This window comes from Mercenaria mercenaria, chromosome 3 (genome assembly GCF_021730395.1).
Source record: "Mercenaria mercenaria strain notata chromosome 3, MADL_Memer_1, whole genome shotgun sequence".
Classification (NCBI taxonomy): Eukaryota; Metazoa; Mollusca; class Bivalvia; order Venerida; family Veneridae; genus Mercenaria; species Mercenaria mercenaria.
Window position 1 is genome coordinate 91,633,838 of NC_069363.1, and position 12,946 is coordinate 91,646,783.

Here is a 12,946-nt window from a genome sequence, read left to right on the forward strand (position 1 = left end):
TAATATGAGCCAATGTAACAATTGTTTGATATACTGCAGATGATGTTCCAGAGGATCGAGAAATAGTCATCCAGGTACCCTTTAAATCTGCAGCAGATTTAAACAGGATTTTATCCCCTTTTGAGAGCCGAGAATTGACAAACAATGCTAACCGCATTTCTGGGTACATGTCAGATCATTTTAGTGAGACGATTAAATTCTTGGTTTCTCATGAAATGAAGGGAATCAGTGGTACGTAATTTGTGAATTTATTTGCAAAGTTTTGAACAAACACAACGACAATAAGTTTAAATGCAGATAAGCTTACAGTAATAGAATAACAACGGCTACTTTACTTTTCATTTTAGATATTAATTAATCTTATTTAATGTTGTATGTTGAAGAAAGTCTACAGCACGGAATTGAGCATGTAATAGCAATAAACGCAGATATAGACACCTCTCTGCTACGTAATATGACCTAAGAGTTTGACACACCAGATCATAATATATCAAGTATCTTGAGAAGAAACATGTCAAAGAAATGTAGTCATATCAAACATGCCTTACTAACAAATATCCTCTATTTATATAAGGTGAAAAGAAAGGAACGTATCTTATCAAAGGAAAATAATACACAAGTAGAAACGATGTTGTTACTTATTATATATATGTTTAACAATTTAGATAGTTGGTTCTGTTATATACATAATATTACTCTTTTCTTTCATTATTGCCTAAACTGTCACTATGAATTGTGAATCGAGAAACGTTACTAGAAATGATAAAATAGTTTAAATTTAATATGAAAAAAACATGTCTTGCTATCTAACTTATTCTTACTTAAATTGACTGTTGTCAAAATAAGGTACCCAATGTGCTGACAAGGCACATCATTTGATGTTATAATTTCAAAGAAAAAGAACCGTCAGTTATACAACGTCAATGATTTCTTTAACGACATCTCCTCCAAAACCACTGAATGGATTTTGTTGAAACTTGATCTGGATGTTCTATTGATGGTCTTCTTCCAAATTTATTCAAATGCTTTTGCTTGGTTGCACATAAGGGCCGCCTGAGCTAAAAATAGAAAATTTCAAAATTTCCTCATAAATCGCAGGTTCGATCTTTTCACACGGATGGTCTTTTTGTTACCTTCTACCAAGATTGTTCAAAATATTACGATTCATTTAAAAACATGAACACCAGAGGGTGTGGTCTCTTACCTATATGTTTATAGTTGAAATATTCTTGCGTGAAACTGCTGGCCTGTTTTAAAATAATTTCACACAAATGGTCCTTGTGTAACCTTCTAACAAGAATGGTCAAATTAATTTGTTTCGTCAAAAAACATGGCCCTACTGGGCGTGGTCACTTTCCATATTTGTTTATATCAGAAACTTAAAAATCTTCTTGTATGAAACTGCTGACCCAATTTTAAAGCGACTAACCCACACATCGTGGCGTGAGATTTAAAAAAAACGGTTCCTATATTCATCTTTGTGTCGCATATTTGATGTTCTAACAATGTATTTTTCATCGAATTCTGTTGAAAATCGTTGTTTTCCTAATACATTTAAAATAAAAGGTCGTGTACGATTTCTGATAATGGTTTCCCGGGTTATAAAGAAAACGGAATTACGTTCAGCGAGCACCTTGCAAACATCACGTGACAGTGAGAGGAAATAGCACTTAACATGATAAGGCGTAAAGAAAGTGTTTGTTTCCGGTATCCCGACCTACCCTAAATTTTTGGCCCGACCCTAAATGTTTTTATGGCCTTGGAGAATATTTTTTTCAACTTTTTAAAATAAAGTTGCAAAACTGCATTTTTTATGCTTTAAACATGGTCAGTGATGTTAAAAATCAACTTACTGATGCTCTAAATGCATAACCCCCTTGTTTGTGTTCATTTTTTGACACAAAAATAATTTCCGGAAAGTCTCACTTTATAAAAAAAAAATCCAAAAACAAACTTTTCAGACCTACCTACCCTAATTATTATTAGCATGTTACCGGAAACAAATAATTTTTTAGGCCTAATCTATAGAGCGCACACGTATACGTGTGCTCTTTATTGATTTTTGGAGACGGAAGCAAAATATGCGCATGCGCAGTTTTGGTTTACTGCCCACGTAATGATAGTGTCTAAAAATACTGTCACGTCGCGTTTTATATTAAAAACTGTTTACAAAACTAAATCGTTGCAACGGTTTATAAAAGTACATAAGAAAAACTGCGAATACTCAAATATTCCTGTAATTCTGGAAACTAGAAACTGACCAACCATTAAGTTTCATGTAAATATATTAAACAGTGGCGGCATTTTGCCTTTCGGTGATAAATTATTTTAAAAATCACAAATCACAATTGTTGGTTAGTCTCTTTTAAAAAAATCACAAAAATTCGTCGTGTGACTTGCTACAAAGATTGTTCAAATTATTCTGATTCGTCAAAACCATGGCCGCCAGATAGCGTGTTCACTTTTCCATATATATATATATATATATATATATATATATATATATATATATATATAGTGGAAACTAAAAAACTCTTCTGGTCAGAAACAGCTGGCTCAATTTTAAAACAATTTTACACATGAGTTTCTTGGATGTTTGGCGTTTGATATCAGGGTATGACTGTCTATCGTAATTGTTCAAATTATTGCCCTAGGTTCAAAAATATGTGTGACATGTATACATTATAGGCTAATATAAAAGAAACTTTGAATATCTTCTTCTCTGAATCCATAATAGCTAGAGCCTTGATATCTATATAAACCTAAATCTGTACAAGTGCCATTACGCTATACAAACACACATAACATCTTCTACACAGGTAAGCGCTTTAGGGTCACTGACCCTCTTGTTTAGTATTGCAATAATGTGTAGTGAAGCGAAGGCATTCTAAATAGAACAAACATGTATGACACGCACCAACGCATTCTGCAAATATATCATTAACGTCAGATATTTACTTAAAAAATAAACTTTAAATGAAAATCTAGTTTTCCAGTTAGTAGTAAAACATTTCTATGATGTGCGGAAACCTCTTCTATTTCAAAGCAAATATTTCTTTTCCAATAAAAATTACACAATAACTCTAATGTAAACTTCAATGAAATGATGTGTTTCAGATTCAGACACCTCCGCTTCATCACCTAAATCCGAAGACTTTGAAAATGAAACTGAAAAACAGTTTTTGGATGAAGCTCAAACTCCAGATCATGAATACGGAAACGTAGATATTGACGATATGAAACAAGAAACACCGAAAGACATACCGGTAAGTAAATCATTAAATCAGACTTCACGTCTATACAAACTATTTCAGTCGCATTGCCGTTAACACATAAATACTGATATAGGATATTGCAGTTATTACCATAAGATCTGCATACCTAATACAACTGGCCCACATGATACAAATTGTGCTAGAAACTTTGGGCTGGATTGACATATCTGTTCTCAGATAACCTAGCAATTGAAATCTGACTAAATTTGACGCAATATAAGCAGTATTAGTTCAACGGACAGGCATATGCAATGTAATTACCCATTATAGAGTTTAACAAAACAAAAGAGATCTGCAAACACGAGTGGAGATAAATTCTGATACGGTACAAAAGCACTACCGTCATGTACATGATGAGCAAAACGAAACATCTGATTTTGCTTAAAAAATAGACATATATAAAATTTCGACCATTATAACTAAATGCGGAAAACAATTTACAAGATATCTACAAAGATATTTTAAAGATTTCTACATTTCCGTTCTACTATCTAAACAAAGGCCCCCTTAGCTCTGATCATCTAGTCGGGTATACTCTGATTTATATGACCAACGAACTGAATTGTCAGAAGTGTGCCGTAATGTTAAAAGGAATGGATAAGGTCAGTGTTTATGTTATAGCCGATGGTCAGCATTATGGTCAGTATTTCTTGAGAAATAGATTTATTTATTGGGGCTTATAAAACTATACTGTTTGTAAAAGCTCAATACGAATCTTCACTGAGAGTTTCTCTGCTGTCTTAAGTTCATTCTGTAATATGTTTTCACTGTCTCAAAAACAACATTGTTATTAATTATGTTACAGTGACTAATGTTTATTTATGATATCATTACAAATCGAAAATTGAGTTAAATACAAGTAGGCTTCTTTTAAAAAAGAAACCTAGGAGAGGTCCAGTGTTGCTGCTTTGAAAGTTATATCGGATACATAGATAATAATTGTTATCTATGTCTCTGGTTATATGATAGGTTGTGCTATAGACGAAAAAACAGCATGGTTTCCCTGTTGAAGGTCACTGTGACCTATTAGGGGTCATCATTCTGTCGGTGATGGCCAACCTTCATATCACGTTTAAGGTCCTAGGCCCAAGCTTTTTTGGGTTATAGTCTGGAAACTGTTTTCCTGGTCCAGGTCACTGTGACCATGACCTAATGACCTCAGAATCAATGCGACCATTTTGGAGAACCTCACTTGACAGGCTTGTTTGTCAACTGCCCGAAGTGACTAGCTTCTGAGAAGCTTTAGAAAAGCTTGGAAGAAAATCCCAATCGAACGGACGTCTGTCAGAAGTGAAAAAATATCATTCTTTTTTTAAATGTATTTTTTTTATTCCGACTATCGGGTGGAAGCCACAGAAGATCTTCTAAAAACAGAAGACGCACAATCGAACATCTCGGAAGAACTCTTCTAATTCCGGCAGATTTTCCGTGACCCAAACGAACGGGTCAAAAGAACCGCCAGTTAAACAATAAATTCATTTAATTGAACGAAATATATTTTTCAATTCATATGCATATCTTAGAATACTGCGAACAAAGAATAGTAAATATATATCTATATATTTTTTATTAATAACTGAACCTTTTCAAACATTGGTAACAATAGTATAACACTATGTGTCTTTGTTTTAAACGAACAATTATTTTCGTCTTAGAGGATTTCAAAACTTACTTGTGCGCAAGCGCATTGGGCCATTTTAGCTCACCGTAACTTGCGCCAGAATGTGAAATCTAACGTCCGTAAAATTAGTAGATTAGTCTAAATTCTCCTAGTTTGAAAGCCAACACTATGGAGAGGTCTTGATAGACCTCTCAATAATTTAAACAAGAAATACAAGACAGAATATTGGATATGGGTCTTTCTCAACAGAATCAGTGTTTCTTCTTTTTTTCTCAACTTACTTAAATTCAATTCAAATTTGGAATGTATTTATTGCGATTTATATCCAAATCAATGTGGTCAATACATATGTGAATTTTCAGCTTAATGGATATATCTGTTTTCAAGTTATATTAAAATATATATTTGAATTTGTCACCTGTGCACCCCAAAAAGTGTGATGTTTTACATTAAAACTGGTTTTCAAGAGTGCTTTCATTTTCAGACCAAGTTTTATGGTTATGACTTGTATTCTTATGTAATTTATACTTTCACATTTTGCGCAAAATCTTGTTTTCATAAATTATGTCTTATTCTAACCAGTAGATGAAACACCCTTTACAAAAACAGTGAAAAACATTAGATTTGAATGTGAACACATTGCTTTTCTAAAGTCCTAACGTTTTTACAAAACTTCGTCTTTCAGCTTTGAAGATAAAATGTAATTATTTTTCTCAATACATTTGCTTTCTTAGAATTTTGATTTTTGTCTACAGACCCATAAGTTTCCTCTGTGCAACTTTTCAGTTGTTAGGTATCAAATTTCTTTTATTCTTTAAATTGGATGTTCTTGTTTTACATTATTTTCCTGGAAAGGCAACTACAAGAGTTACGAAAGCAACTTTCAGTTACAAGTAAACATGACTATAAAACATTCAGGAAGCTAAAAGTGATACCCCCTGTGCACCTTTTTGACATTCTGGCAGGTCTATATTTTAAGCACAAAAAATAAGTATAACGGGAAAATTAAACATTATGTTGGAAGCACTGTCAATGTTCTTTTTTTTTTGAAGGTGCCAATTTTCAAGTTAAACATCCATTATGTTGCTTGTTAAGCCCTAAAGTTGACCTTGTTGTGTTAATGTTATATTTTTGTAGCAACTTTTCAGTAACATTACAAGTATGTATGAATTTTGTATTCATGAGATTGCGTCATTTTTGTATTTGTATGAATAAATGTATGTAAATTATGTGGGTATTAGTTATGTTACATATTTTTCATTTAAGATAAAAATAAAATCTATAAAAAGATCCATTGGAAGCAAAACATGCAACCAAGCAATAGAATAGCAGACTCGGTTTGACAGAGTCTGTTCATGAATGGTAATGGAAAGTACAACAGCCCTCACGCTCCCTAGCACTGGCTTAAATGTAATTCTAATGCATAGATATTGAATAATCCCAAAGGACCAGAAAATATAACAATACGGATTCCAATTACAGGAAGACGTTTTACGGCCGCCACACGTCACTTAAAGATTGCTGTTGTGAATGTAAATAAAATCTAGAAGAAGATCCTTTGGAAGCATGGTATGCAACCAAGCAAGTACACAAAAGACTCGGTTTCACTGTTCTATTCATGAGAGGTATTGGAAAGTGCAATACCTCTCACACACCCTAGCATCGGCCTAATATATACTAAAATGGTTTTGTAATGTTACAATATTTATTTGTAACAAAAAATTCCATCAGTTGATTAATGGTAAAAAGAGTGATCTCACAACTTAAATTATTTTATCATAAAATAATAAAAAAAGTAACATTTCATCCCACAGATATCCTACAAGACGTCTGAAAATTTAACTAATGTTATTAATAAGACAAACTGAAGATATCTACAAGTTGTTGGGCTTGATGAAATCCGAAATTAATGGATAAATTGATATCAATATTTTTTTCTGCCACATTTGCTTCCCTGCGATGAACAGGGTGTATAATTTTTATTTCATTACAACAGTAAATGTTATCAGAAAGTGCCACTATTTTAAGTTTCCTAAATGTTATGGATCAATTAAGCGATATCACTCATTCACACCCGCCTCTTACAATTCCCACTCCTCTTCATGTGTTAACTTTTAGCTCGTCATGCCAAAAGTCACCATCTTCGGTGTAGGTGTCATGTGTAGCCACCTTGTTGCGCAATTCATTACCTCTCATAAACACCCCGCCCGCTTAGCTCAATAGGGAGAGCGCAGATCTACGGATCTCGGGTTTATGAGGTCGAGCCCTGGGCGAGGCGTATGTTCTCCGTGACGATTTGGTAAAAGATATTGTGTCTGAAATCATTCGTCCTCCACCTCTGATTCATGTCGGGAAGTTGGCAGTTACTTGCGGAAAACAGGTTTGTACTGGTACAGAATCCAGGAAAACTGGTTAGGTTAACTGCCCGCCATTACATGACTGAAATACTGTTGAGAAACGGCGTTAAACCCAAAACAAACAAACGAACATGAACAGATCCAGTCAAACCGAGTCTGCTACTTTTTTCTATGGTAACGTTGTATGCTTCGAGGGGATCTTTTTATACATTTTTAACTATCACAACATCAGTCTTTAAGTGTCGAGTGCCGGCTATAAAATGTCGCCCCGTACTTGGACTCAGTGTTGTAATTTTTCTGGAGCTTTGGGATCATAGAGTTTTACCATTATATCAGAATTGCGCTTAAGACTGTGCTATTGCGTGAGAGGTGTTACACATGTCATTTCATTTTATGAACAGACCCGGTCAAACCAAATCTGCTGTGATTTTACTTGGTTGCTTACCAGAGGATTTTCTTATAGGTTTTATTGTTAACGATTATCAGCATGCTCATATATGAGCTATTACTCATCACTACTGAATGACATTTCATTCACGTTTTCTGCACGATGATACCTACTGAATTTGAATTTATTGAAATTATGCCCTGTTTGTACTTGCCATTTTTTCTACAAACTTCTGATCGCAATGTTCAGCTTGTTAGTATTTCAGTAACTTCATTTTACAAATGAATAAGACTTCACGGTAATCGTTAATCGACATTCGTTAACATAATTGTGTTGAAAAAGATCGGCAAAATGGGGAATAATTTCATTAAATTGAAAGAGTTTTTGGCCTGTACGTGTCATTCAGTAATTACCATTGAGAAAACGTAATAAGAGACAATATGAAGTAACTGTAAGTAAAACACTAATCATTAGTTAACGGCACTCTTAGATATAAGTACTTTTAACTCATTTTAGCTTTTCATCGGCTCCATTAAATCAAAATCGGTCATTTCAAAAGCAATATAAATGCAGACATCCTGTTATTACTTACACACTGACATAATTAACACATTATGGGACACTTCTGTTAGTTTAGCTCAAAGGAAAACTCAGCCAGATACAAAAACCGTTGGACTTCACGTATATAAACACACGTCAATATCATTACAAACAAATTGTGTCCTCATATAAATCTGACATTATGTAAGTATAAACTCCTAAGTATAAACTCATACACAAACGATTCCTTCAAGACTGTCAAGAGAACATAAATTATATATTTACAACATATTTTTGTCATGCACGAATACTTATTCTTTATTGCTACTGCGATATCATAACCTCCATAGGCGAGCAGTGAAAATCTCCGACCTTAAATCACTTGTCCGTCACCACTGCGGGTTCAAAACACCGTGTTGGGTGTAAAATTATACATGTGAGAAAGTCGTCCAGCTGTCTAACTTCCTTTCAGGCTCAACCACATGTCTGAAATAATGTCCGGACTTGTACCTGGGGTCTTCCTCCACCGCGTAAAGCTAGAAAGTCGCCATATGATATATGACTTTGCCCATTAGACGTTAAACCTAGCTATCACCATACTGTTATGCAGAGAATAGTCACAATAATGAAATTATATCGCAGTAAATAGGACTTGATCTATACACAGAATAAGCCGAACAGTTTATAAAGACTGTATATTCTAAGCATTGCTATAGATTGTTAACAAATAAATGGTTCGAAAAATCACTGTTACGGTAATTCCTTAAGCGAGCTACGTAAATAGATACGGACTGAACCATGATAAATTTGACGCAAAGTTAAAGTAGACAGTGTAAATAAGTAAACAGAATTAGAAAACATTTGTACCCCATCAAAGTTAACTGAAACATAATGGTGAACACAGGCAAAGGTAACTCAAAATTGCAAAATTTAATCATGATAGAAAATATGATGGCAAAGTTATATCTCTTGGTAAATGTGAATTCTGTGTGCGAATGGCTAAAATTGAAGTGATGTAAATAGGTAAAAAGATTAGATATATCTTTTTACGTAAGGTAATTTAAAATTGCACGAACAAGTTATTTTGATAAAGTTTGATTGTGATCAAACATTCAGAAGTAAAGATAAATCTGCTTGAATATGAGATTTGTGTACTTATGGGCATGTAAGGATATATCTATTCATTATAGAGTGTTTAAGTCCTTTTTGTTTTCTTAGGATAGATTTCTGCATTGTAGTTAAATCTACATTATCTGTATGTTTGTATACGAGGGCCCTGCAAAAAGTTCTGTCACTAATGGGCTTCCATACTTTAATCCAAAGTATCTTTAAAAAGCTTCATTGCACATAAATGGTGTGTCCAATAGCTAACGATGTACGTTTATTTCGTGCAAATTGCTTTTGAAATGACCGAGTTATTTCAAATTGAAATACATGCAGTCATATACACTGACCAATTTACTTGTCACGTTGTAATATGGACGAAGAGACTGAAATTCTATATTAAATGCCGCTTTAGGCTTAATATAGATTCAAAGCAGATATTTGGTGAATTGTATGGTATAGAAGGACCTCAGACTCAGGCTATTTCAATGCGCACAGTTTAAAAGCTGGGAAATTATCTGTCGAAGATCATACGCGTTCTGGTAGGCCTAAAACCTCTGTTACGAAGACAAACATCGCTGCTAGCTGTGGTCGAACATGATGCGCGATTGTCTGTGAAAGATATAGCCAGTTGTACAGGCATATCAGAAGGCAGTGTGCAAACAATTCTGAAAAAAGCATTTTGGACCTGATAAAGGTTTGCGCCAGGTGGGTACCTCATTTGCTCACTGAGGAACAAAAGAAGCAACGCCTTAAATTTGCCCGGGAGCTTTTGAAAACATACAAGGGCTGTAATAGGCGGGTTATTTCTAACTTGCTAACAGGTGACAAAACCTAGGTACACATGTTTGAGCCACAGAGAATGGCTGATAATAAGCAATGGAAGCGAAAAAATAAAAAAACGTCCCTGTATTGCCAAGAGAACCATAAAAGGTTGTACGCAATTTTCTTCAATTCTAGTGGACCAGTCGTTCAAGTGCCTTGTCCATCTAGTCATACAGTCATTGGACGATTCTACAAGAACTCTGTACTGAAGAAATTGAAAAAGTTTTGCAATAAGAAACGTCCAAGCAAATGATGGCCAGGAGTCCATCTTATACACGACAACGCCTCCTCTAACAAGTGCGAGGTTGTTAAGTCTTTTTTGGCTTCTGAAAAGGTGGAAGTTGTAAACCATCCACCTTATTCACCTGACCCGAGTCCCTGTGACTTTTTAATATCCAGGCTTAAGAAAATGCTTTCTGGAAAGAAATATAAGTCCAGAAGTTCTCTTGGCAGCGCCATTTATCAGTGTTTCAAACAGATACCAAAAGAAGACTATTTATCTGCTTTTCGCGATTGGGTAAAAAGGTTACAAAATGTGTTTCGGTAAAGGGGGAATACTTTGAAGGTTTGTAAGAATTGAATCAGTGAATATTGTTTACTGAACAAATATTCTCTTTGTGACATATGATAAATTGTTGCAACATTAAATCTGAAAGTGTGGAAAGGCAAACAGGGTCAAAACATATTTCTTCGGTATTAAACTTAACTGATATTTTGTGGTTAACACAGGCATAAGGAGTGACAGTTTATATCTGCAAAATTTCATCATGATAGAAAATATGATGGCAAATTTATAGCAATGTGGATTTTCGGCGGGAATTTCAAAAATTCAAATGGTGTAAAAAGGTAAAAAAGATAGAATATATTTCTATCTTAGTTAAGTTATTTACAATAGCATAAGAAGTTTGACACTAGTATTTTTATTTGTGCAAAGTTTTATACTGATCATACATTAACAAATAAAGACAAAGCTGCTTGTGATAGTGATTGTTGTGTACTTATGGGCCCGTAAAGATACATTTATTCATTTTAGACTGTTTAAGCCTTCCAATTAGTTTTCTTAGTTCAGATGTCTCAAATATTTTTCTGCTGTCTAAAAAAAAATTATTAGCAACATTTCTGTATCAAATCAGCAGGACTAAGTCAATGAATATTAATTTCTTAACAAATATTCTCTTTTTAGTTTTGATAAATTGTCGCAACATAAAATCAGAAAGTGTAAGTGTGAATAGGTGAAGAAAATATTTCTGCTCCATCAAAATTAACTGAATATTATGTTTACAAAGGCACAAGTGGAACTTTATGTTTTCAAAATTTTATCATGATAGTGTATGTGACAGCAAAGTTTTACCTGTTTGAAAATGTGGATTTTTTGTGTAAATGCCCAAAATTCAAGTGGTGCGAATAGGTAAAAACTGATAGAACATATTTCTATCTTAGTTTGACACCAAGTTCACTTTATTTGTGCAAGGTTGCATTGTGATCTAATATTCATTAATAAGGATAGAACTGCCTAAGTACGTGTATGTGTACTAATGATCCTGTCGAGATATATTTATTCATATTAAATTGCTTTAGTTTTTGTTGGTTTTAAGGTCGCTCCGACACAATTATTTTCATATGGCGACTTTTCAGCTTTGATAGTAGATGAAGACCCCAGGCCCCCCCTAAGTGCATTATTTCATCACAGGGGGGGGGGGGGAGGGGCACCTGGGTAGAACCACTGACATTCCATAAGAAAGCTGGATGGCTTCCTCACATTAAGAATTCAACGACCCGAGTGAGGCTCGAACAAGCATCGGAGAGGGGCAAGTGATTTGAAGTCTTTGACCTTAAACATTCGGTCACGGAGGCCCCTACTAATATCTGAACATATTAACTTCTCTTTTGACTGATGCTAAATTATCGCAACATAAAGCCAGAAAGTGTGAAAAGGTGAACTGCAGGGATATGGCATATTTCTGCTGAATCAAAGTTAACCGAAACATAATGGTTAACACAGGCTTGAGTGACATTTTAAAATTTCAAAATGATATCATGAATATCATGATAGAATATGTTATTGCAAAGTTATAGCTGTTTGAACATGTGGATTTTGTGTGTAAATGCCCATTGGCAAGATTCTAGTGGTGCTAATAAATTAAGCATGATAAAAATATTTCTAATTAAAGTAAGTTATTTACCATAGCAATATGATTATTAGCAACATGTCTGTATAAAATCAGAAGAGTTGAATCAGTGAATATCAATTTCTGAACAGATATATGCTCTTTAACCATTTTTATTCTGAAGCCTTGCGACTTTTTAAAACATTATTTAGACAGCATTTAGGAAAACCGTATGTTTATGTAAATTCAGCCTGATTTTGAACCAAACATTATCAATTTAAGTTTGTATTGCAAATAATAAAAATTGAGGACTGCGTAGCATATGCCAGAGAAACTAGATTAAAAGTAATGGTGAGATACTGGGCACGTAAATACTACCTCCATGTTATACTGTGCCAGTGCAGCAAACCAGTGAATGTTCATATCATAATGGATTTACAATACTACGGTCGCTTACACTTTATACAAAGCAGCAATATTCAAAAATGGAGAAAAAAGGTGTGTAATTTACGCATATAATACAAAATGAAATTCTGATATCTTGCGCATATATTTCCCATGGCATTTTGTAGAATGTATATTAAATTTCGCTGAAGAATGAAACGATATGGGCCACTATTGATGATCAAAACATTTGTAAACTGTTCCGTAAATTACATTGTCATTTGTTAAATTTGTTACTTTACTCTTATTTAAGGCATATATTTATACCATAATCACACAGAACA

The 12,946-nt window shown here is 34.0% G+C and overlaps 1 protein-coding gene across 1 annotated transcript in view; it reads left to right on the forward strand.

Annotated features, from left to right (window-relative positions):
- Positions 1 to 12,946, forward strand: part of LOC123524054 (uncharacterized) — a 46,580-nt gene that overhangs the window by 18,715 nt on the left and 14,919 nt on the right. The window contains exons 7-8 of the mRNA XM_053539277.1: positions 40 to 231; positions 3,118 to 3,266. Coding sequence (XP_053395252.1) covers positions 40 to 231; positions 3,118 to 3,266 — 341 coding nt within the window. The remainder of the gene's footprint in view (positions 1 to 39; positions 232 to 3,117; positions 3,267 to 12,946) is intronic.